Source organism: Mustela nigripes, chromosome 18 (genome assembly GCF_022355385.1).
Source record: "Mustela nigripes isolate SB6536 chromosome 18, MUSNIG.SB6536, whole genome shotgun sequence".
Classification (NCBI taxonomy): domain Eukaryota; kingdom Metazoa; phylum Chordata; class Mammalia; order Carnivora; family Mustelidae; genus Mustela; species Mustela nigripes.
The window spans coordinates 35,203,184-35,218,792 of NC_081574.1; the positions used below are offsets into that span (position 1 = coordinate 35,203,184).

The following is a 15,609-nucleotide window of genomic DNA, read 5'->3' on the forward strand; positions in this document are numbered from 1 at the left end:
TTATGCCATCTGCAAAAAGTGAGTTTTCTTCTTTTCCAATTTGGATGCCTTTTATTTCTTTTTACTGTTGATTGCTGAAGGTAGGACTCCCAGTACTATGTTGAATAAATGTGGTAAGAATGGACATCCTTGTCTTGTCCTTCACTTTAAAGGGAAAGATCTCCGTTTTCCCCAATTGAGTATAATATTCACTGTGGGTTTTTCTTATATGACCTTTATCATATTGAGGTATATTCCCTCTATTCCTACTTTGCTGAGGGATTTTTTTTTTTTTTTTTTTTTTTTTTAAAGATTTTATTTATTTATTTGACAGAGAGAAATTACAAGTACACTGAGAGGCAGGCAGAGAGAGAGAGAGAAGGAAGCAGGCTCCCTGCTGAGCAGAGAGCCCGATGTGGGACTCGATCCCAGGACCCTGAGATCATGACCTGAGCCGAAGGCAGCGGCTTAACCCACTGAGCCACCCAGGCGCCCACTGAGGGATTTTTTTTAATCATAAATGGAAGTTGTACTTTATCAAATGTTTTTTTGTGTGTCTACTGAAATGATTAAAAGGTTTTTATCCTTTCCCTTACTGATGTGAGATATCATGTTGATTGATTTGTCAATATTGGATTACCCTTGCAAACCAGGAAAAATCCCAGTTGATTGTAGTGAATGACTTTTTAAATATACTGTTAAATTTAATTTGCTAGTATATTATTGAGAATTTCTCCCATCCATTTTCTTCTGTGATGCTGGCATGCATTTCTCTTTTTTTAGTGGAGTCTTTATCTGATTTTGGTATCAGGGTAATGCTGGCCTCATAGAATGAATTTGGAAGTTTTCTTTCATTTTCTATTTTTCAGGAATAGTTTGAGAAGAATATTAACTCTTCTTCCAGTGTTGGGTAGAATTTGCCTGTGAAGCCATACAGCTCAGGCTTTTGTTTGTTGAAGGTATTTTGATTACTAATTTGATCTTCCTGGTTATTGCTCTGTTCAAGTTTTCTACTTCTTTCTATTTCAGTTTTGGTAGTTTATACTTTTCTAGGAATTTATCCATGCTTCCGGGTTGTTTAATGTTTCGGTATATATAGTTTTTTATAATATTCTCTTATGATTGTATTGCTTTTCAGGGGTGCCTGGGTGGCTCAGATGGTTAAGCATCTGTCTTCAGCTCAGGTCATGATCCCAGGGTCCGAGGATCTTGTCCCAGATGATCAGTGGAGAGCCTGCTTCTTATCCCTCTCCCTCTGCTGGTTTCCCTGCTTGTGCTCTCTTGCTCTCTCTGTCAAATAAATGAATAAAATCTTGAAAAAAAACCCAGTTGTATTGTTTTTCATAATATTGTCCTACGATTGTATTTCTCTGGTGTTGGTTGTTATTTCTCCCATTATTTGTGATTTTGTCTATATGAATCTTTTTTTTTTCATAAGTCTGGCTAGAGGTTTATAAATTTTGTGGATCTTTCCAAAGATCCAGCTCCTGTTTCATTGATCTCCTCCTCCTACTCCATCTCCTTCATTTTTTAAGTTTCTGTATCACTTATTCCTGTTCTAATCTTAATTATTTCCTTTCTTCTGCTGGTTTTACTTGTTCTCCTTTTTCCAGTTTCATTAAGTTTAAGGTTAGGTTGTTTATTTGAGATTTTTCTTGTTTCTTGAGGTAGGCCTGCATTGCTGTATACTTCCCCCTTACAACTGCTTTTGCTGTAGTCTAAGGTTTTGGATCATTGTGTTTTCATTTTCATTCTTTCCCATGTAGTTTTGATTTCTTCTTTGATTTCTTGATTGACTCATTCAGTGTTTAATATTATGTTATTTAACTTGCATGTTGCTGGATGATAGGGTAGTTCTATTTTTAAATTTTTGAGGATCCTGTTTTCCAGAGTGACTGTACCTACTTGCCTTCCCACCAACAGTGCAGGAGGGTTCCCCCTTGTCCACATCTTGGCCAACAGCTGTTATTTAAACATCTCCTGACTTTTAAATTACAGGTGTCTTTGGTTCTGAAATGAGTCTCTTGTAAGTAGCATATAGAAGGGTATTTTTTTTTTAATACTCTCTCACTTTATGTCTTTTGATTGGAGCAGCATTTAGTTCATTTACATTCAAAATAATTATTGGTATGTATATATTTATTGCCACTTTGTTAGTTGTTTTCTCATTGTTTTTGTAGTTTTTGTCTGATTCTTTCTTCTCTTTCTCTTGGTCATGGTTTGCTGGTTTTCTTTAGTGATGAATACAAGTGAAGAAAACAATTTTTAAAAATCGATTACTGTTTTTTTTTTTTAATTTCTGGAGAAAGACTACTATTCTTTCTATTCTACTATTCTATTCTACTATTCAATTTTTACAGAACATCCTCTCCATATAGCAGTCTATATTAAGCTAATAGTCACTTAATTTTGATCTCATTCTTACTCCTCTTGCCTCCATGTTTACATATTTGGTATCATATTTTACATCTTTTTATTTTTTGCTTCTCTTGACTGATTTTTACAGGTATAATTCATTTTTTTTGGCTTTTGTTCTTCCTATTTTATTACTTTTACTTATGTTTTTGTTTTCCACTCACAGAGTCTCCTGTACGATTTCTTGTAGGGCTGGTTTAGTGGTCATCAATTCTTTTAACTTTTCTTTGTCTGGGAATCACTTTATCTCTCCTATTCTGAAGGATAGTCTTGCTGGATAGGGTATTCTTTTTTTTTTTTTTAATATGTTATTTATTTATTTGACAGACAGAGATCATAGATAGGCAGAGAGACAGGCATAGAGAGAAGGGGGAAGCAGGCTCCCTGCTGAGCAGAGAGCCTGACGTGGGGCTTGATCCCAGGACCCTGAGATCATGACCTGAATGAAAGCAGAGGCTTAACCCACTGAGCCACCCAGGGACCCCCTGGATAGGGTATTCTTGGATGCTGATTTTTCCCTCTCAGCATGTTGAATATATTGTGCCATTCTCTTCCCACCTGCAAAGTTTCTGCTGAAAGGTAAGCTGTTAGCCTTATGAAGTGTCCTTTGTATGTACCCATCCTCTTTTCTCTTGCAACCTTTACAATTATTTATCTCTATTTTTTTCTTTTTTCTTAAACCATTTTAATTAATAGGTGTCTCTTTTGGTTGAATTTGTTGAGGGAAACTTTGCTTTCTGAATCTGGATCTGATTCCTACCCGAGATTTGTGAAGCTTTCAACTATTACTTCTTCAAATACATTTTATTTTTTACCCTTCTCCTTCTGGGATGCCTATAGTATAACGTTATTATGCTTGATAGAGTCATTGAGTTCTCTGAGTCTATTCTCATTATGCAGTATTTGTCTCCCACCTGTTCAGCTTGCTTGCTTTCCATTACTCTATCTTCCAGGTTGCTGATATATTCCTCTACTTCCTGTAGTCTACTATTTATTCCATCTATCTTGTTTTTAACTTATTAAATTCTTCATCTCTGATATATTATTTTGTATCTGTTGATCAAGGTTCTCACTGGTATCCTCCACTTTTTCTGAAGTCCAATGAGTAACCTTATATGATCATTATTTTAAATTCTCTATCAGACATATAACTTATATCTGTTTCACTTAGATCTCCTGCTATGATTTTGTTGTGTTTTTCATTTGGGACATATCTCTCTGTCTCATTTTGTGTACTTCTCTGTGTCTATTTCTCTGTGTTAGGAAAGACAGTTACATCTTCTGCTCTTGAAAGTAGTGCCTGTATGAAGAAGAGGTCCTGTAATGTCCTGCAGTGCAGTGTTTCCTGTTCACCAGAATCTCACACTTCAATGGAGTCTTCTCTGTGTGTTGCCTGCATCATGCTGTTGTGTTTGAGTTGCTTTATCTTTCAGTCCAGATGTCTCCACTGGCTCTCTACCTGTTGTGGGCTGTGCTTGCTCTCTGTGGTGGTAGTGAGACCCAGGCAGGCTGGCTCTGAGGGGATGTGACTGCAAGAGTACTCAAGGGTGGGACAGTGATTTTAGCAAAATTTGCACTGAGCTGCTAGTCACAGGCCAGTATGGCATATGTTTTGTGGCTACTATTCTTGAGGCAACTGGAGAGGACATGTGTGGAGTTAACAAAATTTGCACTGAGTCCAGGGCTGAGGCTGGCAGCCTTGGACTGTGTTTTTCCTCTGGAGAACTCACAGACAGGGAACGCTACTAACAAGTTAGGTAGCAAGTGTCAGTGCAGTATCATCTCCCATAGTGGCTCTATGTTTATGCTAGATTGCAAGAGAAGAGAATGGTGCCTGCCAGGTCTTTTGTTGCTGGAGAAGTCCCTCATCACATTCTGAAATTAGTATAAACTAAATTCCCTCTCATTTGCTTCTTTGTTGTGCAAATTGTCACTTCTATGTTGTCTCTCTGAGAGCTGCTGTTTCTTTAAGGGTGAGGATCCATTTATTACTCACTCTTTGGCTAACCCAAACTTCTGAAGTTCCAGGCTCCAAAACTTGGAGCCTTCAGAAGTTTGGGTTAGCCAAACTTCTGGGGGCCGCTACCCTCCATGTGGCCCCCTGGTACTTTCCCTTTTGAGATCCTGAAGCTCCCCTTTTCTTATGGACAACTCCTGACCACCATTTCTGCTCTTTTTAACCTCTCTGATATAGCTTCTTCTCTACATTTAGTCATGGAATTTATTTGGCCAGTCTTTGGATCACTCTCTGATTTATTAATGGAATGAGAGTGATGTCTAGTTGTAAAATGGGATGAAGTAAGCTTAGGGTCCTCCTACTCTGCATCTTCCCAAGTCTGAATTCCATTTATTTTTCTTTAAAAGTCACTGGAATCTCTACTGGTATTACTTCTTTTATCTCTGTACAATTTGTGTTTTCTTTTCTTTTTTTTTCTTCTTAATCAATCCAACTTGGGTTTTATCAAATCAATTGATTTTTTTAAAAAAAAATCTTTACTTTAATTTTATTAATTTTTGTCACTTGTCCAGTTTATTTTTGTAATTCTATGCATAGTTTGGGGTAAACTAGTTTTTCCTCCTAGATTTTTAATGTGAAAATGCAAATATTTAATTTTAAACCTTCTTTCTTTTTGTGTAAGCCCTTTTCTTTGTGATGCTTGCTTTTTTTTTTTTTTTTTTGTCTAGTAGGTTGGTTTAGAAGTATGTCAACTGGGGACACCTGGGTTGCTCAGTGGTTAAGCTTCTGTCTTCAGCTCAGATCTCAATCCCCTGATCCTGGGATCAAACCCCACATCGAGTCCTGCATTGAGCCCCATATGGGGCTCTGTGTGCTCCACAGAGACTTGCTTCTCCCTCTCCCACTCCCATTGCTTGTGTTCCCTCTCTCGCTGTCTCTCTCTCTGTCAAATAAATAAATAAAATCTTTAAAAAAAATAGAAGTATGTCCATTGATTTTCAAATATTTGTGGATCATCTAGATGCCTTTTTGTTATTAATTTCTTATTGAATATTTATTATTTTAGATGTACATATTTTGAAATTCATTGTGACTTATTTAATAATAGTAATTATTTTTATCCTATTGTTTCCCATTTTTGCTTGATTATCTCCATGCTTTACAAACTTTACAGAGAGTATGTGTTGAAGTGTATTTCTTTTTCAATTAGTAATCAAAATGCTCTAATAACTTCTCCAGAGTTATATTTGAATACAGGGTTTTATTCATTTTATTTCTAATGAGTATTGCTTGTTCTAAAAAAAAATGCAGATATTGGACACATGTTTTGCTTATGGATTAAGCAAAAGATGATCTATTCTAGCATTCTCTACCTCACTGTAATTAGAATCCTGCACCTTGCTGTCAATACTTTGCAATTTTGTGGTGAGTGGTGAGAAAAATGAGTGTTTGAAATGTAATTAAAACAACAATGCCCTGATTGAGATCTGTATTTTCGGGGATGGAATTTGTATTTAGATTTGAGTATAAGTTACATAAATCCCAAAGTAATAATGGCTTAAATTAAAAAAAGTTAATTTTATTTTTGGGAATTAGCATTATATTAATTGCACATTTCACTATTAATTTCACATTAATTTATACACAGTGGCTTTCTTATCCAAGATCATCTCATAGTTCATGATGGAAGCTTTAACTATAACAGTTAACAAAAATTGTAGTCATCAATAGAATGAAAGCATGGTTGTCAACATTACTTTCTAGAATTTAAACATATGGTGTTTAAACATACGCTGATTATCTCACATTTACAGACGTATACTCCTAACTTTATGAAAGGCTAAGAAATGTAAGGATTGTACAAGGAAGTCCTATATTCAACCGAAAATCAGAAGATCTATTATCAAGGAAAACAGAGAATGGAGAATTGGAATGCCTAACAAATGTTTGCAAAGATTCAAGCTGCAAATAAATTCTCTAGTTGGATATAATTTTGATTAATATTTTCCTTCAGTGACATTGATTTTACTACTAGGAAGTGTATTCCCTATAAACCAGTTACACATAATAAACATATATTACATTGCCTTGTTTTAAATAATATAATGCTGTATCACTTTTTTTTTTTTTTGCTTTTGCTTTTTGGCATTTAGATAGAAATCATCCGAATTATTTGCAATGTAACAATAAATCCATTATTGTGCTTATTATAACTGAACAGTATGTTCAACCTGGATGTGACCTCTAAAAAATAATTGGTAATCCATTAAAAATTCCTGATTTGTTCATGAGCCTCATGTATATAACATTTCCCTGTCCTAACCCAAAGGACTATGATTTGAGTCTAGTGCCCTAAAAATCCAGTAACTTCACATTGGCTATATCTGTCATCAAGTTATAAACCTTTCTGAATATAATCTTTTCGTGTGTTAATACTATTCAGAATAATAAAAGTCATAATGTAACAGCAACCAAAGAATGTACTATTTACAACAGATGGCTTCCACCATAGACTCATTTATTTTTTAAAAAGTCATTAAAATCAATCTGTACTCTGTGCTAGAGAACAAAGGGATTGGAATGCCTTTTCTCCTGGAGCTAAAAAACTTAGAGAAGATAATGAGCAAATGAATAATATTTTCATTGTTAATAAAGATTTTAAAGAAAAATAAATGTCACTAAAAGAACAAAGAGTAGTAATTTAAAACAAATAATAAAATAAATAATAAAGAGTAGCAAACTTAAAAGAGTAGTATTTTAGATGTGTGCTTAGAAATGTTATCTTGTTATTAAATGTTACTGAATAAAGAATTAGACACTGGGCTCAAGTTTAGGCAATTTAAGTCAGAGAAACAATTATCTGAGCAGTCAGGTATAGGTGTTATTCAAAATGCAGTACTGAATAAGATCATCTATAAATAAATATAGACAAAAGAAACAAAAAATCTAATCTTTCGTTAACACAGGCTATTATAACATTTTTGAGTCATGAAAAGAAAAAGAAACAAATGAAATAGATGGAGTACTTTCTCAGGTAGGAGCTATAAGAGGAAATAATTTCATGAGTGAGTGTAATATGAGAATAAAATTTTATTATTTCATTGTAACTAAAGATATTTAATATAAGTTCTTGCACAATTGACTTCCTTTGTACAGAAAATAAAAGTTTGACACTAACAAAATTAAGAATTCTGACTCTTGTGGAATGTGATAAAATAGCTTTATTCCAAGTCTTGGCACAATGTATGAAGCAATACTTAATAAAAATCTGATGTTTGATGTATGTTTAGTCATTCCAGGGGTGTGAAGAGCTTTAGTAACTGCAGCATGGAGGATTTTGCGCATTTTATTTCAAACCCGAAGTCCCATTGTCTTCAAAATCAGCCACACTTAGATCCATCATACAAAGCGGCAGTTTGTGGCAATGGAGAAGTAGAACAAGGGGAACAATGTGACTGTGGAAGTGCAGAGGTGAGTACGCATTTGGAAGAATATATAGCAGAATTGCTTGAAAAATTATAAATTTTTACAGTATTATGTGGTCATTTTCCCTCATATGTCAAGCTCACTTTTATATTGTAATAAGCTGATAAGTGCACTTATATATCAGTATATGGATTCAGTGGTTTGTAGATTATCCATACAGGTGATTTTCAAGGTCATTAATTCTCTGAGTTGACCTAGGTTTTACTTTCCTTCTTGAGTGTGTTCTTCCTGAATATAGGCATACCTCACAGATATAGTGGCTTTGATTCCAGGCCACGATGATAAAGTGAATATCACAATAAATTTTGTTCTCCTGGTACATATAAAAGTTCTGTGTTTATACTATCCTATATTCAATTAAGTGTGAAATAGAATTATGGCTAAAAAACAAGGTTCATATCTTAATTAAAAATACTTTTTTTTTTTCTAAATACATTTGCTGGTACTTTTTTTTTTTTTCTTAAAAAAGTGCTAACCATCATCTGAGGTTTCAGCAAGTTACAGTCGTGCCTTAATGCAGATGTCTGCTGACTGATCAGGCTTGTGGTTATTGAAGATTGGGTGACTGTGGCAGTTTCTAAAATAAGACAACAATGAAGCTCCTTGCATTGATTGATTCTTTCATAAACAGTTTGTAAGCCTCTGATGGTGTTTGATGATGTTTTACTCAAAATAGAACTTTCAAATTGGAGTTAATCCTCTCAAACCCTGTTGCTATTTAATCAACAAATATATGTAATATTCTAAATCTTTTGTTGTCATTTCATTAGTCTTCACATCATCTTCAGTGGGAGTAGTTTCCATCTCAAGAAACCACTTTCTTTGCTAATCTGTTGGAAGCAACTCCTTGTCTATTGAAGTTTTATCATGAGATTTTAGTGATTCAGTCACATCTTCAGGCTTTACTTGTTTTCTTGATATTTCCACTTCTATAATTACTTCTTGCACTGAAGACTTGACACCCTCAAAGTTATTCATGAGGGTTGGAATCAACTTGTTCCAAACTTCTGTTAATGCTTTCTGAATACTTTTCATGGTTCCTAGTATGGTAAGTCCTTTCCACAAAGTTTTCAACTTTGCTCAGGTCCATTAGAGAAATCCTCTGTATTGCAATTATAACCTTTTGAAGTATAAGTTGAAGTTACCCTTGATTGATGGACTGTAGAATGGATGTTGTGTTAGCAATCATAAAAACAACATTAATCTCCTTGTACATCATCTCCACCAGAACTCTTGGGTGACCAGGTGCATTGTAAATAAGCAGTAATATTTTGAAAAGATTCTTTTATTCTGAGCAGTGTGTCTCAACAGTGTCTTAAAATATTCACTAAACCTTGGTGTAAACAGACGTGCTGTCATCCAGACTTTGCATTTATAAGGCACAGGCAGAGTAGATCTATGATAATTTTTAAGGGCCCTGGAAATTTTGAAATGGTAAATTAGTATTAACTTCAACTAGCAATCATCAGGTGCATTAATCCCCAACAAGAGACTCAGCCTGTCCTTTGAGCTTTGAAACCAGGCATTATCTTCTCCACCCTGCTTAGGAAAGTCCTAGGTGACATCTTTCAATGGAAGGCTATTTTATATACATGGAAAACCTGTTGTTTAGTGTAGCCACCTATATTACTTCTCTTAGTCAATCTTTGAGATAACTTGTTACAGTTTCTACTTTGTTACTTAAATTTACACTCTTATGTGATGGATATAGCTTCTTTCCTTAAACCTCATGAACCAACCTCTGCCAGCTTCAGGGTCTTCTGCGGCCTCCTCACCTCTCTCAGCCTCCATAGAATTGCAAAGAATTGGTTCTTTTCTATGGATGAGGCTTTGGTTTAAGGAAATGTATGGTTGGTTTGATCTTCTATCCAGATCACTAAAACTTTCTCCACATCAGCAATTAAGTCCATTTTGATTCCTTGTGAAGCAAGTATTTTTAATATCCTTCAAGAACTTCTCCTTTGCATTCAAAACTTGGCTTACATTTTAGTGTAAGACTCCTGTCTTTTGGCCTATCTCAGCCTTCAACATGCCTTCCACACAAAGCTTAATAATTTCTAGCTTTTCACTTAAAGTGAGAAACACGAGACTCTTCCTTTAACTTGAACACTTAGAGGTCATTGCAGGGTTATTAATTGGCCATATTTCAATGTTGTTATGTCTCAGGGAATAGGGAGGCCTGAGAAGAGGGAGAAAGAGAAACAGCTCACCAGTGGAACAGTCAGAGCATACACAATTAAGTTTATTGTCTTAAATGGGCATGGTTCATGACACTCCCCAAAATTGCAATAGTAACATCAAAAACCACTCAAAGAAGATCACCATAACAAATATAATAATAAATAAAAAGTTTGAAATACTTCAAGAATTATCAAAATGTGACACAGATACTGTTGGAAAAATGATGCTGATAGACTTGCCTCATGTAGGGTTACCACCTTCAGTTTGTACAAAATGTAATCTCTGCAAAGTGCAGTGAAGTGAAGCACAATAAACTAGGGTATGCTCATATTTCTTCCAAACCTAAGATCTGCTGGCATTCAGGAAAATAGATAGATACAGTTTTCACAAATCAACAAGAAAATGAGGCACACTTGTGGCTTTGAATATTTTAATACAGGTCAATATTTAAGTAAGAAATATTTGGACATATATAACCAATAAAGGCATGTTTTCTAACCCACAAAAGTCTTAGATAAAGTTGCTGAATTGGAGGGAAGTGGGAGTTAAAAGGAATGCTGTAAGGGAGAGAGATCCTGAGACTCAAGATGGGCATATGGATGTGAAAAAATCAAGACATGAAAGAAGTTTACTGTTCCCTATAGCAGTAGCTAGTCACACATGTGTACATTCCCCAATATAAAAGTGAGCTTTTAGAGTCCTAGTTGGATGATGTGTTTTTAGGAAATTATTTCCCAATACCTACTTGTCTTTTCTTGTTTGGGTCTGAATGGAAATTGAAAATTTCTCGTAAAAATTCACAGTTGTGTATCTTAGCTCTATTAACTGTCATATAATTGAGCTAGTCCCTGTGATATAACTTGATTCTCTGGAATCCCATATAAATAGCAATAACAATGACATTGTTCTGGAAAGAACAAAATAGTTCTGGAAAATACTGCAAATTTAGTTTACCCTAGTAAGTATTATGCTATAATATGATTAATTTTTATTATTTGTTATTTTCTTATTAATACTTTTGTCCAATTAACTTATTCCAAATCCTGGGGAATTCAAAAAGTGTGTGTGTGTGTGTGTGTAAGAATTGTTTCTCTAGCATCTTTTCTTATCTGTTGTTTTTATTAAGCATAATAATTTAATCTTTAAAAACAAAATCACTAGTCATGGATGAATCATAGCATTAACCAAGGCATAATAAGATATAGATAAGTGATATAATGGTGATAATTTCAATCACGTTTAGAAATATCATTTCTAGCTTTTGTCTTTAGAGTATTAAAAGTAAAGTAAACTTTGGACATCCCATAAAAGTTACAGAATTATTAAAATACAGTAGATTCATAAGAGTTGATTAGTAACTAGTCACTATAATGAAATTGATATATCATAGCTTCTGTTTATTTTATGTCTTGTATTTAATTGTCTCTTTGTCTACAAGCACCAGAGAGCTTGATGTTTTGCTTCAGAAAGTTTCAGAAAGTCCTACTACCAATATAGTCAAACCTACTCTAGGGATACACAATATAGCACTGAGTAGTAACTAATAAATATCTGTTACGTAAATCAATAAGTGGCTTTATTTTTCATGTTTGTCAACATGGGATTTAGGCATCTATCTGTATATTATATAATACACTGTTACCATTAAAATATCTATCTAATGCAAGTAAAAATTGGAAGATAGTTCAGAGCATTTGGTTTGCTTTTCAGGATTGTGAAACTCAGGAAAACACATGCTGTAATCCTGCCACATGTACACTGAAAGCTGGCTCAGTGTGTGATACTGGTAAATGCTGTTCAAATTGCCAAGTAAGAGTCTTTTTAAATTTTCTAACTGCCTATGTGAACAAAGTCATCTTCTTAATAATATTTATATGTTCACATTCTGCTTTATTCAATGTCATTTACTTCACCCCATCAGTATTCGGCAATAGGAAAAATATGTAGGCCTCCCACTGATGAATGCGATCTCCCTGAGTTCTGCAATGGATCCTCTGCGATGTGCCAAGACAACTTTTATGCTCAGAATGGGCATCCATGTGGAGATAACCAATGGCTCTGTCTGAATGGAACTTGTATAAGTGGGATAAAACAATGTACAGCTGTATTTGGTGAAGGTATTTATCATAATTTGATTTCCCATATATGTGTTTTTCTGGACACCAAAAAAATAGAAATTGATACATAATTGTGATTTTAAAAAATAATGTGATTTTTTAGTATAAATATTTTAAAGGATTACAGAAAGAAGAAATACTGTAAGAAAAAAATCAGACAAGTTGTCTTTTTTTTTTTAAGATTTTGTTTATTTATTTAACAGAGTAGGCAGAGAGGCAGGCAGAGAGAGAGAGAGAGAGAGAGAGCGAAGCAGGCTCCCTGCTGAGCAGAGAGCCCGATGCGGGCCTTGATCCCAGGACCCTGGGATCATGACCTGAGCCAAAGGCAGAGGCTTTAACCCACTGAGCCACCCAGGGCGCCCCAGACAAGTTGTCTTGAGTTAGAGCTATGAATTGTTTCCACAGAATAATAAAGGGAAACATTCAAAATCCATGGGATCTTCATTTGAGAAGGAAGAAAGCAGACTGGACATAAATTACGTTTTCCTCACTTGCGCCATATTCACAGTTTTCTTAGTAAACATAAAATAAACACATATGGGTATGGACATTAAAGGCCATAAATGTAAGTTGGCATATGAGTGCAATTTAAATCATACATGCAGATACACACAACCAGATACACGCATTTGAACCTGGGAACTGCAAGAAAAGCTTATGAAAATCCCTAAAAGGGGTCATGAAGATCCAGTAACAATGAAATCATTGAAAGATGATGTGCACCAAGGTTGAAAGCAAAAAGGAAAGCCATGGTACAAAATATACACAGAATCATTTGCTGAAGTAGATGGAGACAGCAGAAATGACAGCAGCATGTTATGTCTCTATCAGGAGAAGCAAGAGCAATTGACAGAGGAAATATTCAGGATACTCATAAAAATAGCTGGGTGGGTAAAACTTTTCTTAATGGTAACAGGTAAATGCCTACTCTAATTTCTGTGTAAAAAGGAGTTGCAAAGTGTTTATCAACTCCCAAAATACATATAGAATGAATATTGATTTGGAGAAAGGCAACACAAAGATACAAGAAAAGAAACATATAATGGTGAAGTGCTCTCCCAAGGAACTGGGTGATTTGAACCACAAAGAAAATTTTGAAGAAAGATATCTCTATCTCTCCATCTCTCCCTTAATTATCTTCTGTCATCTATCATTTATCTATTATCTATCTATCTATCTAATCTGTCATCTAATATATCATCTATCAGTTATCATCTAGATCTACCTATCTCTTATCTATCTCTATCATCTGTATCTTTTCTTTTCTTTTTTTTTTTTTAAGATTTCTATTTATTTATTTGACAGACAGAGATCACAATTAGGCAGAGAAGCAGGCAGAGAGAGAGGATGAAGCAGGCTCCCTGCTGAGCAGAGAGCCCAATGCAGGGCTTGATCCCAGGACCCTGGGATCATGACCTGAGCCAAAGGCTGAGGCTTTAACCCACTGAGCCACCCAGGCGCCCCCATCTCTATCTTTCATCTACATGATCTATCTATATCTACCTATACATATATATATATAGATAGATAGAAAAAGAAAGAAAGAGAAAGGAAAAGAAAATCCTGATTTGAAAGGTATACTTGTTAAAATGAAAAATAAGCATATTGGTTAGATCATTGAAATGGTAGAACTTAAGATGGCAGGTAGAATTGCAAATTTCACCCAATGTTAAATAGGTAGATACTCAAAAAAAATATGAAAGCACACATTTGAACACCTGTAATTTGCTTTCTAAATTTATTTCTGTAGAAACTGGTTGTGAATGATGTCTAAAAAAAGGGATTCTAAGCCAGGAGATGGAAGAATTAAATGAGAAGAAATAATCATCATAGAAATTAGCAGAATTCATTTTTTGGCTAATGTACATATCTCTTAAAATTTATATATTTTAAAATATAAAGGATAGTATGAAATGGAGATATTAATATGTCAAAAATGCTAAACTCTAGAAGAAGAATAATAGAAAAAATAGTTTCACCAAGGGAAAAAAAACCTGAAACAAAACTCAATTATTCCAATAAAATGTAGCATAAAGTGGAATTAAAAATCGGCATAAGTCAAGTATTAATTTTATAATTTAAGACAGCTATAATAAGAATAAGGTGAAACTGCAAGCTCATAAAGGAGAAAAACGAAAACAATAAAAATACATGATTAATTCCAAAGATGATAAGAACAGAGTTTAAAAAGGACATAAGACAATAAATTCTAAGGCAGCTAATTTACATTTAAATATTTAGCTGTTACATTAAATCAAAAACCTGTATTAAATAATGAATTTAGGGAAAGTTTTTAGCAAGTAGTGACAGATGTAACTGTGAGAAGATAACTAGAAAAATTAAGATATATTTTATTGGTCTATTATAAAAAGCATTAGACTATAATAAAACCAAAGCCAACTAATTGTTTATAACAGGAGAGAAATTTTGCACATTTCATTTATGTTAGACAGTTGTTTTTCCTAGAGACTTTGGAGATTTTGAAAGTTGAAGATCAAGCTTGGATTAGGCAGAGATCTTCTAATAGAAAGAAAAAAAGAAAAATTTTAGCAGTTAATTTAAGGGGACTGGGGCGCCTGGGTGGCTCAAGGGGTTAAAGCCTCTGCCTTTGGCTCAGGTCATGATCCCAGGGTCCTGGGATCAAGCCCCATATCGGGCTCTCTGCTCAGCAGGGAGCCTGCTTCCTCCTCTCTCTGCCTGTCTCTCTGCCTACTTGTGATCTCTGTCAAATAAATAAATAAAATCTTTAAAAAAAAATTTAAGGGGACTATCAAAACCATAGAAAATTTTTTCTATGAGACATTTTTGAAGGTCTGAAGCTGCTCAACAATTTGGTTAACCAGGTTAAGAACATTAAAAAAGCATTATGAATTTCCCTGCAGTCACAAGATAATCAAAGACCAAATGGTAGAAGAAGCTTGCTCCAGAAAATCTTAGTCTTCTGAAAGATTTCACTACAGTTTGAAGTGCCTATGTTAGTAGGCTAGAAAGCTATTCTGAGATTCTCTAAATGGTAAGAATTTATCTTAGGCAGACTTACAGTGAAAACAAATATTGATAAGGCTTTAAATCAGTAGCTTACATGGGTCACACCAAAGACAATGAAGCAGATCCAGAAAATAAATGTACATCAGACCTGGCCCATTTAATTGCCTGATTAGATTTCAGCGATCATTACCTCACCAGATCTGCCTAACTCAGTAAAGTGTCATTAAGAAGGTAAAATAGATAACAGAAAGCAGCAATATTTAAAGAGATAAAACCAATAATTTTCAAAATGAAAGTTAATCCCACAAATTCAAGATGCTCTATGAATCTTAAGAAGAATGTCTTTAAAGAAAAAACACATAAAGAAGTCATAGCAAAACTACAAAAAATGAAAAGATGAAAATAAAACATCTAGAGTGGGAGAAAAAGACACAATAACTTTTAAAAAGCAAGTGTGAGTCAGATTTCTTGTCAACAATTACAGAA

At 34.4% G+C, this 15,609-nt stretch overlaps 1 protein-coding gene across 1 annotated transcript in view; it reads left to right on the forward strand.

The window, feature by feature from the left end:
• ADAM2 (ADAM metallopeptidase domain 2) overlaps positions 1-15,609 on the forward strand; it is a 170,542-nt gene that overhangs the window by 108,341 nt on the left and 46,592 nt on the right. Inside the window, exons 11-13 of the mRNA XM_059384218.1 lie at positions 7,642-7,822; positions 11,729-11,827; positions 11,940-12,135. Coding sequence (XP_059240201.1) covers positions 7,642-7,822; positions 11,729-11,827; positions 11,940-12,135 — 476 coding nt within the window. The remainder of the gene's footprint in view (positions 1-7,641; positions 7,823-11,728; positions 11,828-11,939; positions 12,136-15,609) is intronic.